Source organism: Psilocybe cubensis, chromosome 3 (genome assembly GCF_017499595.1).
Source record: "Psilocybe cubensis strain MGC-MH-2018 chromosome 3, whole genome shotgun sequence".
NCBI classification, from domain to species: domain Eukaryota; kingdom Fungi; phylum Basidiomycota; class Agaricomycetes; order Agaricales; family Agrocybaceae; genus Psilocybe; species Psilocybe cubensis.
This window is the reverse complement of record NC_063001.1, coordinates 3940006-3956234: the sequence shown is the minus strand read 5'-3', so window position 1 is coordinate 3956234 and position 16229 is coordinate 3940006. Positions and strand designations below refer to the sequence as shown.

General features: G+C 45.4%; 7 protein-coding genes across 7 annotated transcripts; 6 read left to right on the top strand and 1 right to left on the bottom strand.

The window, feature by feature from the left end:
• Positions 1–852: 852 nt before the first annotated feature.
• Positions 853–2295, top strand: JR316_0004076 (BUB3-interacting and GLEBS motif-containing protein ZNF207; the record flags this gene model as incomplete). The annotated part of the gene is made up of 6 exons (XM_047889845.1): positions 853–876; positions 925–976; positions 1031–1148; positions 1211–1663; positions 1715–2123; positions 2179–2295. 6 exons carry the CDS (start codon positions 853–855, stop codon positions 2293–2295), a joined length of 1173 nt encoding a protein of 390 aa, XP_047752219.1.
• A 1352-nt stretch (positions 2296–3647) lies between these two features.
• Positions 3648–5362, top strand: JR316_0004075 (uncharacterized protein; the record flags this gene model as incomplete). Its single annotated transcript, XM_047889844.1, has 11 exons — positions 3648–3723; positions 3773–3900; positions 3954–4115; positions 4169–4247; positions 4317–4416; positions 4476–4495; positions 4547–4614; positions 4669–4709; positions 4763–4832; positions 4893–4907; positions 4961–5362. The coding sequence occupies 11 exons, from the start codon at positions 3648–3650 to the stop codon at positions 5360–5362; spliced, it is 1161 nt and encodes a 386-aa protein (XP_047752218.1).
• A 578-nt stretch (positions 5363–5940) lies between these two features.
• Positions 5941–7660, top strand: JR316_0004074 (uncharacterized protein; the record flags this gene model as incomplete). The annotated part of the gene is made up of 10 exons (XM_047889843.1): positions 5941–6019; positions 6070–6197; positions 6260–6421; positions 6473–6551; positions 6607–6706; positions 6761–6780; positions 6832–6908; positions 6970–7010; positions 7066–7135; positions 7262–7660. 10 exons carry the CDS (start codon positions 5941–5943, stop codon positions 7658–7660), a joined length of 1155 nt encoding a protein of 384 aa, XP_047752217.1.
• A 614-nt stretch (positions 7661–8274) lies between these two features.
• Positions 8275–8937, top strand: JR316_0004073 (Microsomal glutathione S-transferase 3; the record flags this gene model as incomplete). Its single annotated transcript, XM_047889842.1, has 5 exons — positions 8275–8303; positions 8360–8466; positions 8518–8580; positions 8635–8680; positions 8745–8937. 5 exons carry the CDS (start codon positions 8275–8277, stop codon positions 8935–8937), a joined length of 438 nt encoding a protein of 145 aa, XP_047752216.1.
• A 500-nt stretch (positions 8938–9437) lies between these two features.
• JR316_0004072 (Pyruvate dehydrogenase E1 component subunit alpha, mitochondrial) lies at positions 9438–11060 on the top strand (the record flags this gene model as incomplete). Its single annotated transcript, XM_047889841.1, has 7 exons — positions 9438–9476; positions 9568–9852; positions 9932–10270; positions 10328–10456; positions 10538–10659; positions 10712–10988; positions 11046–11060. The coding sequence occupies 7 exons, from the start codon at positions 9438–9440 to the stop codon at positions 11058–11060; spliced, it is 1206 nt and encodes a 401-aa protein (XP_047752215.1).
• A 487-nt stretch (positions 11061–11547) lies between these two features.
• Positions 11548–12853, top strand: JR316_0004071 (Pheromone B alpha 3 receptor; the record flags this gene model as incomplete). The annotated part of the gene is made up of 4 exons (XM_047889840.1): positions 11548–11632; positions 11693–11815; positions 11874–12053; positions 12108–12853. The coding sequence occupies 4 exons, from the start codon at positions 11548–11550 to the stop codon at positions 12851–12853; spliced, it is 1134 nt and encodes a 377-aa protein (XP_047752214.1).
• Positions 12854–13194: 341 nt separating this feature from the next.
• JR316_0004070 (Cytochrome P450 monooxygenase 58) lies at positions 13195–15523 on the bottom strand (the record flags this gene model as incomplete). The annotated part of the gene is made up of 15 exons (XM_047889839.1): positions 13195–13402; positions 13456–13607; positions 13660–13681; positions 13733–13837; positions 13888–14026; positions 14083–14110; positions 14169–14387; positions 14447–14470; positions 14524–14551; positions 14725–14823; positions 14881–15011; positions 15066–15138; positions 15199–15280; positions 15332–15373; positions 15424–15523. 15 exons carry the CDS (start codon positions 15521–15523, stop codon positions 13195–13197), a joined length of 1452 nt encoding a protein of 483 aa, XP_047752213.1.
• Positions 15524–16229: the final 706 nt, after the last annotated feature.

Sequence of the window (16229 nt, the reverse complement as noted above, 5' to 3'; positions counted from 1 at the left end):
ATCATGTCGTGAAAATTGCAAACACTTTTGACGAAATTGAGTGTTGGTAAAAACTCTCTTTTGCATTTTTTATTCTCCAGTAGAGATGCTAATAATGGTTCAACTGAGGAGTGAGTGGGTTAATTTGCACATAAAAATTTCTGGTATCTGGAAGACTACGCTAGACTACGCTGGCAAATCAGATTCGGTGGCCGTGTTTGAACGGCAAATATCATACACTGCTGGAACCCATTCGTATATGCCAATTATAAATGAATTAGAAACACGTTTTTTATATGGAAATCAAGGTTTTGTTGTCATTTTTCAGAGAAATATGGTCCGGAATGCACTTCCGAAGCGTATTTCTCTGAAAAATATCAATAAAAAGCACACAATCATGCAAACACGTAACGTGTATTTAATTGGTGTTAATTTGATGTATACTAATAGGCACTGTTGGAGGCCATTGGTATATGCCAAACAAAAACGAATCAGATACACGTTTTGTATATTAACATGTTGTTTTTGTTGACTTTTTCTCAAGAAATATGGTTCGGAATGCACTTCCGAAGTATATTTCTCTAAAAAATGTCAATAAAAGGCACTCAATCAAACACATAACGTGTATCTAATCCGTTTTTATTTGACATATATGAATGGGTGCCAGCAGTGAGGCTAATTTGATGTATCCAGCAGTGATACTGATTTGGCGTAACTATTCGACTAAAACTTCTTGTTGGGAATTACTTTGGCTTTGTCAGCATTTCTTTTACGGCTCTTGCCGATATACGAAGTCAGCCGAAGCATTTCCCACACTCGTGTCGTCTCGCATCTTGTCCGAAACTCTCATCACGACCTCATCGACTTTATTCAATGGCAAAAAAGAAGAATAAACAGGTTTGCAAATGCTATAAAATATCTTAGCTTCTACTGACAGTATATCAGATCATCCGGCCATGGTGTTGGTACTGCGAGCGTGAATTTGAAGATGAAAAAGGTGAGTTTGTGATTTTGAAGCTACTTCTCGATGCTTCTAACGTTTTCAAACAAGTTTTGATGCAGCACCAGAAAGCCAAGCACTTCAAGTGTAACATGTGTCCAAGGAGGCTAAATACAGCGGGAGGATTGGCAGTGCACATCCAACAAGTTCACAAACTTGAGCCTGAGAAGTGAGTATCTCTTATCAAGTTCTATAGTTTGTCATTGTCGACCAAATCTGACATTCGCGTAGCCTTCCGCGTATTGAAAATGCACTACCTGGTCGAGATGGATATGACGTCGAGATTTTTGGGATGGAGGGAATACCTGCACCAGATGTCGCTGATTACAAGCGCCGCAAAGAGATCGAACTTGGGCTGTCTGCGGGTTCGATTTCCCAACCACCTCCAAAAAGAGCCAAGGTCGAAAATCGCCCTCTTTCTGAAGAAGAACTACGCCGTCAACTTGCAGAGCACAAGGCACTGATGGGGCTGAGTACCCAGGAAACAACGACCCCGGTGGAAACAAGCTCTGGTCCTGCTGTATATGGTGCACCTCAAACATATGCCACCCCTCCGATTCCACCTCCTTTGGCAGGAAGCCCCCCTGTTCCTCCACCTGGTTTCTTTCCTGGCGGTCCGTCACCACCTCCTGGCTTTGGAGCTCCCCCGCCTTTCCCGCCCTTTATGCCAGGCTTTCCCCCCGGGTAAGTTTAGAATGTCAACATGGCCAACATATCACTGATACTGTTACGTAGTCCTCCTCCTGGGTTCCCTGTGCCTCCTGGTTTCCCTCCTGCTGCACCTCCTTTCCCCCCAGGTCTTGCTAGGCCCCCATTCCCCGGACAGCCACCATTTATTCCACCTCCCGGAATTCCAGGTGCACCCCCGGCCCTTCCGGGTGCTCCAAGTTTTTCTCCTCTTCCTCCTCCCCAGTTTGTTCCGGCGCAAATATCACAGAATGCGTCCACCGCAGGTGTTCCACCCCAAGGTACACCATTGCCACCTTCATCATCACAAACACCTCAAACAGCATCGGAACCTCCTCGTGTAGAAGAAAGAACACGCCAACCAGTACTGTCCTTGCCCAATGGTGCAATACTGCAGACCAACCCCGAATTCAAAAAGCCAACGGACCTCAAATTCAAGGATGCCAACTTCTCACCTGTATGTCGTAGTTCAACGCCTTTTCATAGCGTCATACTCACACATTCAATTCTAGGACGAACATCGAGCTATTCATCCAAAGTATTTCTGCGCAAAATTAGCTGAAAATCCATCTCCTCAGGCCGATGAGTCACGTGGGAAGAAACGTGCCAGAGCAGAAGATTTCTTGTAATTGCGCTGAGGTCTGTCTGTCTAGTTTTAACCTCAACTACGTTCGTTGATCTCGCCCCACTTCTGATGACAGTCGTTGCTGTTTCTTGCCTTCCACGGTCCATTCGAAGGCCTATCAGTCCGTCCTGTCATCCAAAACCCTTTGCTTGTCTTTATGCTTAACGTTACTTTGCCTTTGGGAGTTATCGTGACAAATACTTGCAGACAAGCCAGTGCAATACACACTTTCGACGCTCATCGGTATGTATGCCGGTCGCTGTTCTTCTTTCCTTTTTTCCCCTTTATGCTTTCAAGTCGCCGTAATTAGGTTCGTGTATCTTTTTTCTTGCTCGTTGGAAGTGTGTAATGTGAGACGGTCGGTCGTTTCTCTTCAAATTTTATTATATTATTCTATTTGGATGTAGCCGACTTGCAAGGTTGGTTGTTTTATATGCGTGATTGATGTACTGAGTCTGCACAGTGGAGCTCCAAAGACATCATATCGGTGGTTTATTCCGCACATTTCGTGCCTTGCCACAAATCGAAGCAGGATGGATGTTTCTTCACGTCTTCGATACCACATAAAGACAACGGGGAACCTCTAGTCCGTGAAATCTGCTTCTGCTGACCAGCGCTCATTTTTAACGGTTTTTTGGTGGTGTCGATTATAGAAGAGAAAGCATTGAAGCCACAAGTCCGTCCGCAGTTATCCATCTGATCTTTCTTGCTCCCAGCTCATTTCGTTGGTATGTATGCATCAAATTCTCCTAAGTATCTGTCAACACGACCACTTCATACATTCCGAGAGTCAGTAGAATGCACATCAGGATTTTTAATAATTAGCCTTCCACTACTAATGATCGAGTGTAGTCCATACACAGCAGATAGACGTATTTGGTGAGCTCCACGCCCGCATATCCTTAGTTGACACAATAATTAAAATACTCGCTGCTCAGTGCTAATTGTATCCTAGTTTTTCTGAGAAATATACTTGCTATATTTTTCTTCATTATACATTTTTGAAGTCCACTACGTTCCATTATTCGTGGCTTGCGCCTAGTATCAGCGGACCGGTATAAATCAGGAAAGATCAGGTGCGGTTGGGTATTGTTCAAATGCTGAGTGTCTCACAATGTATGGATTAATTAGGTCTTTGAATGCGCCACATCCCGCTGCCGAATGAGTATTTTCATCGTTCAGACTGTGTCTTCATCGACCATATTTCGAGCCCCTCTTTCACTCTGTGAAACACCAGTAAGGCTTTCCCTCTGTGAAACACCAGCAAGGTACCACTCAACGAACTCCAGGCAGCGAACAACTTTACCCACTTTTCTCTGAACAGTACCCGGACCATTTCTACTCCTCGATTCCGCCATGTCGGCATGGAAAAATAAGCCGCCGCACAATATCGCGCGCTTCGCTGGGTTCTTCATTCAAACTTTACTCAATGGTTCGTCAATCTGATTTGTTCGTGGCTTTGGCTGATGGAATGACTCAAGGTATTTATTGGGTTAACTTTTTCTACTACGTCGAGGGTGCCAGAAAGCGTTCGAAACTGCGTCAGGAATCATTGTGGAAGACACCCATGTTTGTAGTCGGTTGTATCCTGTTCTTGTTGGATACCGGGGTAAGCTATGATCGCCATGGTTGTTATAAGCATAGGTGTATTGATATTTACAGGAATACCTCGTTCTTACTATGTCTTCCTTCATAGCTTTCATCAATTGCGCCACCACCGACACTCCATTCGACGAAAGGGGGTACTTATCCCTGAGTACAAACTGGAATTTGGCGTACAACTCTTTCTATATTGCAGTTCCTGTGGTTGCAGATTCGTTCCTGGTTGGTCTCTTCTCCATCACTCTGAAATAAGTATCTTGCCTGATTCTTGGAAGATATACCGGCTTTTTATCGTATGGTCTCGTAATTGGTGGATATGCATACTCCCTGCGTCATTCTGCGTCGCTCTGATAGGTGAGTGTTCCGCACTACATTACTTTGGAGAAGCAAATAGTCTGAAAAGTTTTTTGCTATGTTGCTCAGTTACTGCAGCTATAACAGCGAAGGTCTTCATTGCTTCTGTCGACTCTATTTTTTCTACAACACAAAACTTGCTTCTGGCCTGTTTCTCTTTGACGTTTGCGTAAGTTCCATTTTGTTCGATGAAAACTGCTTCCTCTGAATATACCCACTCCGCTGTAGCTGCAACGTTTATTGCACATGTACGCCTTTTTTATTTTGCTTGAAATTCACAAATCTATATGCTTTCACAGTTCTAATTGGATTTCGCATTGGAATGGCGACCCAGCATGCTGGTCAAGTTACACCTTCAAGGCTTCAGGTAGTGTCTCATCATATCATCCTGGATTGTCTCATGGCATGCTGACTTCCATAGAAATCGGTCAACATCTTGATTCAAAGTGCTGCGCTTTATTGGTGAGGTTTTACTTCGTGAGTCGCATCTGAGAGAAACAAACTGACAAACCCAGTTTGCTCGTCTCATTATCTTTGGTGTTTTCGATCCTGGAGTCTAATGCTTTATACTTCAGTGTCGGTGCGGTAGGTATATTTCCGTTCCACCACTGATACCTTATATTGACGAGTTTTTTACACCTTTAGACGAGCGCTATCGTTGTAAGCCAGTTGTTCAAAAGCCAAATTCTGAACCTAACAGACTATCAAATTAGGGGATATGTTTTTGCATGATCGTAACCCGCGTAAACAACGACAGCGACAACCGGGCCGTTCAAAATGGCAGCTGGCCACAAACGAACAATGTTCCTCTCCACACACAGGCGCACCCTATCCCCCCTCCTCCTCCTCCTCCACCTCCACCACCTCCTCCTCCGCAATCTCCTCCTCCTTCTATTATTCAGAGTTCCGCGACGGTAGTACCGCAGCCAACCGTTCAACGGCCTCCGCTGCAAACCTTTTTGAGCAAATGCCCTGTAATTGGCAAGATTGTTCTGGGAAGATCTGGCACCCCATTGCCTGCGGCCTATCAGCCTGAAGCTAACACCGTGACCTGCCTAGTTGAGCAGGTCTCGACGGTGGATCATCATTCCGACTCGGACATCAGTGGTAGCTGACTATTATTTTATTCTACGGGGGGAGGATACGTACTTTTCTGTGTCAATAGCCTTGCACCCGGACCATTATTTAGCAGAAACATTCCTTGTTTCCTTATGCATATGATAGCGGAAACACGTGTGCATATAATCGATGCGTTGTACGATTTACATCGACTGGCGTTTGACATCCTTACCAGTGGACACTGTAGGTGCAAAGGTCCCACATTCTGTGAATTGATTTATTTAATAAACCCCTCATACTGTCTGTTAAACTATGACTCGAAGAGATTGAATAGATTCAACCTGTAAAGGTGGGTATGGGGAATGATTTACAACGCCTTTGTCTTCCGCTGTCTCACATAGCAGGTTTCATTTGAAAGTCGCAAGTGGTAATTTCCAATTATGGTCCTCGAGCATTATATCTGGCTTGGAATAGGTGGGTACTTCGCCAAACATCCTGCATATCATTGAAACCTGCACCAAAGTGCGATTGGAGGTGTTCTACAGATTCGCTTGTATCTTGCACTACGGCGACCGCTAGCTGAAGTTCGGTACTAGCACAAGAGTATATCCAAGACCATCAAGCTTGCAAAATCATGAACACCGCTTTGACAAACCAGCCTCCCTACAATATCGCCCGTTTCTCGGGGTTTTTCATTGAATCTGTGTTAACTGGTATGTTAGGCCTTTTTTTTTGGCGCTTGACTAGTCTTACGCAATTTCAGGGATTTATTGGGTTCACTTTTATTCGTATATCGAAAACATACGAAAGCGCTCGAGGGAGTGCGGAGAGAATATGTTTATATCTCCTATATTTGCAGTGGGAATGACTTTGTTCATAGGGGCGACCGGAGTGAGTCTTTCATGATTCACAATCCTCGCTGAAAGCTCACGATTTTACTCTCACCTTCGCAGCATTTCCTAGTGCTTGTTATTTCATCTTTTATAGCACTCTCGAACATCTCAAACACCGATACACCAATGGATCAAAGAGGGTACCTGTCTCTAAGTCCAAATTGGAGTGTCGCATACAACGCATTCTATATCATGGTTCCCGTTGTTGCAGACGCCTTTCTTGTGAGCTAGTCAGTTCGTTTTGTGGCGCTTAACGCTAAATTTACCTTGAAGATTTATCGTCTGTTCATCGTGTGGCAACGGAACTATATTATAGCAATTCCAGCCGCATGTATCTGTGTTTCGCTGCTCGGTACGTTCACTTTGAGGTACTGGAGTACGACAGAGTGCTTCTGACACTAGTCTAGCCACCGCCTCCGTTGCGGCTCATTTGTTTACAACTTCAATCGATTCCATTTTCGACAGGTCGCGTCGGTGGATTGTAGCCGCATTCGCTCTAACCTTCGCGTATGTTTTATTGTATGTTAGCTTGAATTAAAGCTTGTCTAACTCTCCTCATAGGTGCAACATATACTGTACATGTAAGTGAACTGCGATCATTGGAACCGTTCAGCTCATTCTTTTGATCTTAGTCTTTATTTCACTTCGTGTCTGGCTGGCTCAACGCAGTGTAAGAGGTGCTAAGGTCACCTCTCAAACAAAGTTGCAGGTACATACAGAATTGAGAATATTACGTTTTCTCTTTTTCAAACTTCTTCTCCGTTTGCCAGAGGTACATCGAAATTCTGGTTCAGAGCGCTGCTCTGTATTGGTAAGTCATTCATCGTGCGGTCCTAATCATTTTCTGATACTCCCTTGTATTACAGTTTGCTTGTTTGCCTATCCCTGATATTCTCTATTGTGGAATCTAACGCTCTTTACATGAGCGTTGCGGCCGTAAGTGATGCTCACGCCTTAATGTGAAATGTCGAGGTGTTGAGTTTATTTGTGCTTTAATCTAGACGTGTCCTATCATAGTGCGTCCCTTTATCTTGCCCAGATTCCTTCTAACCAAGAAAATAGGGAATATGTTTTTGCATGATTGTCACTCGACCATACAACGCTGAGACGGGACAGACTTTTGCTGCGGTTACCTCAGTACCCCACCACTGGCAAGGAGTCGCAACAAACGACGAAGGCCAGACTATGATGATAGATGAGCCACCTTTGACTCCAGACACCCCTGGCTCAGCAGGGACGGAAGTCCCGACATCGAGGGACGAGTCAGATGCGGAGAAGGGCCGGCCACGCAGCGACACGGGGGACACTGAAAAAAGGGAACTTGAAAATGTTATTGGACATCATTCGTTCCAGTCGACGATTAATATGCCTCCTGCTTCCGAGAGCTCCGATGGTGTTGTGTCAGAGGCAAATTTTGGGGCAGAAAAGGACACTATGACCGAAACACCAGACGTAGTTTGATACCAAGATACCAATGAGATGGTTTAATTTTCTCTTCTTCCGAAGGTGTTCGCCAGATGCGCCCTGAGAGACCACTGCGAGCGTCTATTTAAATACTGACAACCATCCCCATCCCCGAGTCCGATTGAGATGTGGCCGAAGGACTAATCCCCGTAGCCCGACGATTTGCGACGGCAAGACCGTACGGATCAGAAACGTCCAGATGCCGAGCCAATTGTTATGAGTTGATTTGGACGGAGATCCAAACTAAGTATATAACTTCGGCAACCCCTACCATGCGACTGAGTAAATTCCGAAGATATTGACACTGCTCAGTGATCCGAGAGTTGGTATCATGACAAAACGGTAAACACGCACGCATGTCCATCACCGTCCTTATCCACGCTGCCAGCCGCGAAGAATCGCAAGCCAATGATATTCTCAGTATGGTTTAGTTGCCTGCATTCCATGGTTATATAAAGGTGGCACCCTCTTTGTTGTTTGGCTGAATTAACCACCACCTTGCTCCCGCTTAACACCTGTTCGCCTCGGCTTCTGTTCTCCCCAATCTTACCTGGCTCTGAATCCATTTACTTCCCGTAGCCGCTTAAAATCGCCTCTGTCCTCAAAGTTCAATGTCTGTCACCGTGACGATTCCTGAAGAGTGAGTCCGTGATACAATGAATCCTCTCAATATCTTCTGACCCTCTTATGCTGTAGCTTCAAATATGTTGGCGCCTCACTCTTCCTGACTGCAGTGCTGCTACAGGGCCTCGCCTCAACTGTAGGGAGGTACCGAAAACTCGCAAAGATTGAGTATCCTCAAAGTGAGTGATGTTTGGGTTTACTGCACATACAGATTCACCAACAATCCACAGTGTATGCCGAGAAAAAGGAAATGGAGGAGTCAAGAGAGGCTCTTCTCTTCAATTGTGCACAACGTAAGCTGCTGCTTATGAAGGGTGACCTTACTTAACGCGAATACATGGATTCAGGTGCCCACCATAACGCGATTGAATATGTGCACATTGCATATGTCACGTACGTTACTTGTCCTCTCGAGAAGTGATAGAGCTCGGTAGAGTTCAATATTTTAATTCTTCAGGACAATAATAAGCGGGCTTCGCTTTCCCATCCCATCCGCGATTGCCTGCGCTTTTTGGTGCGTGTCGCGAGTCTCTTATGCACGTGGATACCTCACTGGAGACCCGAAAAAGGTGTGTGGTGGCACTACCTTTGAAGATGTCTTGACTAATTTGTTCGTTTCACTAAGCGCGGTACCATCATCTACTACCTAGGCGAAGTTGCTTTGGGAGGTGAGTTTGGTGGCGGCGCACCGTGCCGGACACCGCGTAGATGACAAAAATGTGATACTAACCCGTTGTTTCTCCTTAGGCTTGTTTTTGGCTTCCGGATACGTCTCGGCTGGATGGGTCTTCCCTGGGCTATTGGGATTGAAACATTAAATAGTATACTTTTGTATCAGCCATTGCGTTTGGCCTACGTTTGAACATCATTTTCATTTTTGTAAGGACAATTTAGATGCCATGAAACGCACTATATCACTCAATTGCCAGTATTTATTGAACAGTATTGAACGAAATTTTGCTTTGCCTTCGCCGAGTAATGAACGGAGTAGAGGACCAAGTTGAATATTCCCACGAGGATATGTAGCCCCACTTTGATTTGTTAAGTAATAAATTTTGGGTTTACAACCCCAGCGCGTTAGAGAAAAACAAACCACGTCGCCTCTTTCTCTTTCTTCCTCCCTTCTTCCTCCCTTTTGCTCTTCCTCAAAATGGCTTCGTTAGCCAGGGTTCGACTTGCTCCCAGACTCGTAAGTACTGCTGTTAGCAAAGATGTTGTTTGGAGGGAACAGCAACATACGAGAAAGATATATGCTTACTACGTCAATGTCCATACTCTAGCCTGCTGGTCTGCGTGTTCAAGTTCGCAGCGTTCAAACCACTGCGGACCTGACCCAGCTTCGAGACAAGCCCTCCGACCCCTCTCAGCCCATTACAGTCAAGCTTCATGAAGACTCATTCCAGTCGTATCTGTGCGACAAGCCTGACCTCGAGGTTCAGGTCACTGGCGAGGAGCTGCTCACCATGTACAAGGAGATGCAGACTATGAGACGCATGGAGATGGCTGCCGACGCCCTGTACAAGGCCAAACTTATCCGCGGTTTCTGCCATCTGGCAATCGGACAGGTTCGTCAGTCATGCTGGGTAGAATCGGATGCTGGCTTACTCAACCGCCTTGCTCGGTTTTCTGGTTTAATCGATACAGGAAGCCGTTTCCGTTGGCCTTGAACACGGAATCACCAAAGATGACCGTGTCATCACCGCCTACCGCTGCCACCCCTTCGCCGTTCTCCGCGGAGGAACAATCAAGGGTGTTATTGGCGAACTCCTTGGCCGCCAGGCCGGCATGTCGCACGGAAAGGGTGGTTCGATGCACATCTTTACCCCTTCATTCTTTGGCGGCAATGGTATTGTCGGTGCTCAAGTACCCATTGGTGCTGGTGTCAGCTTCGCCCAGAAGTACATGGGCGAGAAGACCTGCACTTTCGCTCTGTATGGTGATGGGGCCAGCAACCAGGGACAGGTGTTTGAAGCCTACAACATGGTGCGTTCATTAATTGCGCATGTATTCCTGTTTCCTTAATGCATTGCGTCTCTATAGGCCAAACTGTGGAACCTGCCCACTGTCTTTGTATGTGAAAACAACAAGTACGGTATGGGTACCTCTGCCGCCCGCTCGTCCTCCAACACCGAGTACTTCAAGCGCGGTGACAAAATCCCTGGTCTCCAGGTAGGTTTGCCGTTCCGTGGTTCTTGCTTCTCCCGTATGCGTTCATTGTATTGATGTTCATTTGTTCATCTGTTGTGATAGGTTAACGGAATGGATATTCTCGCCACCAAGCATGCCGTTGAGTATGCTAGGAAGTGGACTGTCGACGACCAGAATGGCCCTCTTCTCCTTGAATTCGTGACATACCGCTATGGAGGACACTCGTGCGTTTACCAAATTACCTCGTGTAAACTGCTTTCTGACCCAACTCCACAGCATGTCCGACCCAGGAACCACCTACCGTACCCGTGAGGAAGTCCAGCGTATGCGTTCTACCCAGGACCCCATCCGCGGCCTCCAGAAATACATCGAGGAGTGGGGTGTTGCGAACGAGCAGGAGCTCAAGCAGCTTGACAAGGAGGCCAAGGCTGAGGTCGACGCCGCCGTCGAGGAGGCCAAGGCCAGCCCTGAACCTCTCATCAAGGACCTCTGGACAGATATCTACTACAAGAACACTGAGCCACCTTACATGAGGGGACGGGAGAGGGAGGAGGTTAGTTGTGTTTTCATTTTTTTGATTTTGATGGCTGACAAATGGTGATGTTTTTAGGTTCACCACTACTAAGGTAATCTCGAAGCAGATACCCCCAGCGCAGGAAGGATGATCCGAGTTGTGGGTGTGGGTTATAGATTTCTGTTTATTCTCTTTATCGTTGTTTTATATGCATGCATAATCATCAGTTTATGAAAATGGCCTCCAGGTCGGAAGTTTGATTGAAACCGCCGACTGTCAATCCTGTATCCCTTGATCTAACAATTGGCGATAGTGATTCAAGGCAGTTCAAGGCGGAAGAGTTTAATGAATGACGCTCATAGTAAAACGAGCAACATTGCATTCAATTTCGCATCAGCTAACACAAATGCAACCTGCTTGGCAACGGCTGATGGTTGAATACGATATGTAGCCAGGCACATTTACTTCCGCGACTAGGTGTTCCTGAGTCTGAGAATGATTCCAGGTCCCTCGCAGAAAATGCAAAACGATAGAAAACGGTGGAAAAAAAGGTATATGAAAGCCTACTCTGCCAACTGCGTTGGTTGTTCAGCTAAAGATGGCGTATCCCAATGCCCTTTTTTCAACTTTCACCTTTATTGGCTTCCTGATGTGTATGGTTACGTTTCCGTTGCAATTAGAAGGTAAGCGCTCAATGAAAGAAATTTTAATGAACTTCAGTCATATAATGAATTCTCTTGCAGCCTGGAACAGCGGTACTTGTGTGTTCATGGTCTGGGCTGCCCTGGGCTGCCTCAATCAATTCATTAATTCGATTGTGTGGAACCATAACTATGTTAACCGGGCGCCAATTTGGTGTGATATCTGTATGTTGAAGTGGACATTATCACTCATAGTAGTTGCTGAAATCTTTTCATATGACAGCTACAAAGTTTATGATTGGTCTGAATGTCGCGATGCCTGCTGCCGCCCTTTGTATTGCTCGACGGCTGTACCACATATCGACACTGCAGTCCATAACAGTGACACGAGCCGCCAAAAGGCGCCATGTCATCGTCGATCTTTTAATTGGTCTAGGACTTCCGGTTGTAGAGATGGTCTTGCGTATGTCAACTCATTACATGTACGGAGTACCTTTTCAATACTTATACCTCATAGATTACATCGTGCAAGGTCACCGTTTTGACATACTCGAGGACGTCGGATGTGTTACCAGCACCTATCTTTCATGGCCGTCTTTCGTTATCGTATCTCTTCCTCCAGTAATCATTGGCCTGATTTCATCCATCTATGCCGTGTTGAACATCATCCAATTCCGTAAACTTCGAAACCAGATCAATGACTTTGCCGGATATAAAAACCTTACCACCACCCGGTATTTCCACTTCATATGCCTTTCGAGCGTTGACATTATTTTCACCGTCCCTTTATCTGCTTACAATCTTTCTAATGATGTCCGCCACATTCGCCCCTGGGTTAGCTGGGCAGACACAAAGTGGGGGTTCTCCAATGTATACACGGTACCCTCTGTCATCTGGCGCAGCAATCCGACTACATTGCGTGTGATAGAGATCAATCGATGGGTTGTTGTCCTGTGCGCCTTTGTATTTTTTGGTTTCTTCGGATTCACAGCCCAATCACGGGAGGGTTATCTCCTTTGCATAAAGGTCATCACGGGAAGGGCGAACGCACTTACGTCAAAGGTGATTCGTCAGGGGAACCTGACCCCGATCTTGTTTCAGTCGGCTCGCAATCGTCATAACGTCCCTGGTATCCCTTCCAACGACACATCGATATCTTTATCGACTAGTGGACATCATTCTACCGGGGAGGCGAAATACTTTGAAAGTGATTCAATTGCTGCTAAAGACGAAGAAAAGAATGGAATTACTGGACTTGGGTAAGATAGGAGGGGGGTCTTCTAGTTCCTTAACCTAACCAAGTCATTTTCTCAGTACCTGACTTTGTTGTATGTACAAGAGTTTACATTTTTATGTATAGCGCCTATTGTAACGTAACAAAGCAATAATGCTCTTGAAGTTGTAGTTTCCATAAGCAGATGATATGCATGTTTAAGCGCCGAAACGTGCCAAGCATGAAAACATAAACCTCTTCTCGAATTTTGTCCATACTATGTGTTATCCAGGCATATTGAAAGCAACTGGATCAGTATATTTATCGGTCTAATCATGTAGACGTCAGTTCGAAAGCTCTGACTTCGATCGAAGGCAAAGGAGTACCAGTGTCATTGAGGATACGCAGTGGCTTCTTGCTCCGCAGTCTTCCATTCTTCTTCAATAAGAGTAACAGTGTCTTTTCCATTTCTGGTTTCAAGGTGGTATGTGAATGGCTTTGGTCGGATCGATAGGCCGGTAGTAAAATCGTCTTTCGAAGGAATAACGGCTTTCCCGTGCTCATCAAGGTTGGGGACGATATTGAATGCCCAAAGAATCCTACGTTATCATGGTTATGATGAGCTCAGCATGCGTAAATCTTGGTTAGTTACCTTGAAATCACGATGTACAGTGAATTGTTTGCAATATGAATCCCGGGACAGATACGTCTACCAAACCCAAAAAAGAAGGTAGTATGTGGTGTAGGTAAATTTGCCGATTTCAAGTAGCGTTCTGGTTTGAAGTCATCTGCAGACGGGAACATCTGTAAACGAAACGTCATTTGGCGCAGTTCAATCATACGCTCAAGGACTAACCTCCTCATTTTTGCTCATGTACCTGAGAAAGGAATCAGTATAGAACTGTTGGGAGAAACGCTGATCGACCTACGATATGTTTGGATAGACAGACGATCCTCGAGGTATATGCATTCCTTCATAGGTGTCATCAGAAATTACACTATGCGGCACACACACGGGAACAATGGGTCTCCACCTTCGCAGAGTACTAAGCACATAACGCATAAAAATTTAGGCATTGCCTACCTCATCGTCTCCAAAATAAGTGCCCGAATGTATGGCAAGGATTCGACATCGTCAAATTCAGGTAAACGACTACGCCCCACGACTATGTCGATTTCTGATTGCGCTTTTTTCATAGTATCTGGGTAATGAAGCATTGCCACTAAATAGAGAGGGTAAATCGGTTTTTAAGGGCACAAAAGGCGCGTCATAACTGACAAAAGAAAACATCCAGTGTGGAGAGTGTCTATCCAGAAGGTCAGCTCGTCCTTGCGAATGACTCCTAAGCTGTATGCTGGACTCACTGTACCTACGCCAGCACTGAAAGGGGATGATAATGCAAATGCTGTTTCCACGTCGTTCAATCCGAAGTCTTCTTGTTTCTCCAAGGCCCTAGTACCAGTTGATGGTAAGGCAATACCAAGGCTCATCTGCCTTCGGACCTCATTGGCAAAAGAAAGATATAGCTCCGTATCATGAGCTAGCTGCTCCTCGGGCTCACGGCGGAACCATTGAAGAAAACGCTGACGGCGACATAATTTTAGTCCATGCGAAATAGCTCGTCAATGGTATACATACGTACCGGAAGTTTCAACAGGATTGGCCACTGAAGAACACCTTAATTTCGGCGAGCAAAATATAGTTGAAAGAGGCACTAACAGATTCGACGATATATTTTCCGGGCGTTCTGGAAATTAGGATAACTGTATCATTTCAATGATTAACCCATTAACGAGGACATACCCTAGTCTACAGAGAAAGGAACGTTAAGACGTTGCTTCATGAGGATATATAGACGATACCTAACAATGCCTGAAATTAGGAAATTAGATTTAAGTCGAGGTCATAGGAATATTCTACTTGCATTCCTCGATTTTTGTATTGGCCACCACGATAGGGTCATTTAGGGACTGGATGCGCCGACCATAGCTGACACGCAACACTACGGAAATCGCGAATCTATAGTTATACACATCAACGGTGGACTTAGCGACGACACTTACAGAAGACACAAACCTACGAAGAAATGCAGAATATTGTCTTGAATTCGATGCCAGCAAAAGATCGTGGATCAGTATTTTAGATTCCATTGACTGAAACGACTTGTAGGCATTCGATGCCTCCACGCTCATCCCTGCATGCATAACCTACAATCAATCTGTAAATTTTCAATATACCTAGTAATTACACAACCAACTGACTGATCTCCAGTTTCTCCATCTAGTTCCATACGGCATCATGACACCTCGCATACCGTCTGATAGTAGCTCCCCACTGCGAACGAGGTCAGGCAGTCAGCTGCTTGAAATAAAGTTCAAATAATTCAGCACGCACACCATAATACTTCGCGGCCTACTGGAGTATATTCCTCCTTTCTTTTCTAGCAAATCCGTAGCTGCTTTGATTGTACCAAGAACTAGAGGCTCGTCAGGTACTGTTATATGATTGCACTGACATACATACGAACCAATGACTGGTGTATTTCCTTGAAATAAAGAGACAACAGAGCCTGCAAAACATTATTTAACAATTCTCCACGAGTGCCATAAATCGACCAACCATATTCTTTTTGCAGGAGTGCAAATCGCTTCCAAAGAGGAAGACTGGCAGACGATCTTCCTCGGACTGGTTTAAACTGTCTGGGTGGTCCGGGAGGCATTCGGTTTCGGCAAGCATATGAGTTATTCCACCAAAAAGTCAACAGAATTAAAATTCCAAGTGATGCGGTGCATCCAACTTTGAATGCATCTGTAGAGTCGTATGTGACTATCCTACTGCGAATGTAGGTGAACGTGACCTCCATGGACGTTTAGGCAGAGCCATGCCCCATGATAGCGACTTTATATCCCGCAGTTTGGCACAAACAACGCATAAGTAGATGCAGATAGACCACTGTTACGATCCTGTCGAAACATGACACTTCCGTACTGTTCGCATCGTCTTTGCTAAGCAGATTGTCCTTCTATGGCAAAAACAATGGCATCATGGGAAGCCGAAATCAAGTATGAGAGTCGAAGAATATCATATCCGAAACAAATCCGCCCAACGACCTGGAAGTGGTTCCGCACTCGGCACAGCGGTATGAATAACGTGCATTTCACTACGCAATGGCAGGTGTGAGTATAGGAACAGGGGAGTTTCAGTGAGAAACTCACCTCCACTACGAAACCCTTCCTAGTAACCCAGCATGTGCACATAGTGTCTCCTTCCATTCTCCAGTGTATCGTACGAAGCCCAGCACACGAACTGTGATACTGTGTCTGCTTTGTGTACCGCCGCACGGATGCGGCACAACGGTTGTTTTCTTTAAGTGTCTTCGCCAAAGTATGCCAAATAGGGCAAAAGTGACGAGGGTACATTTTCAA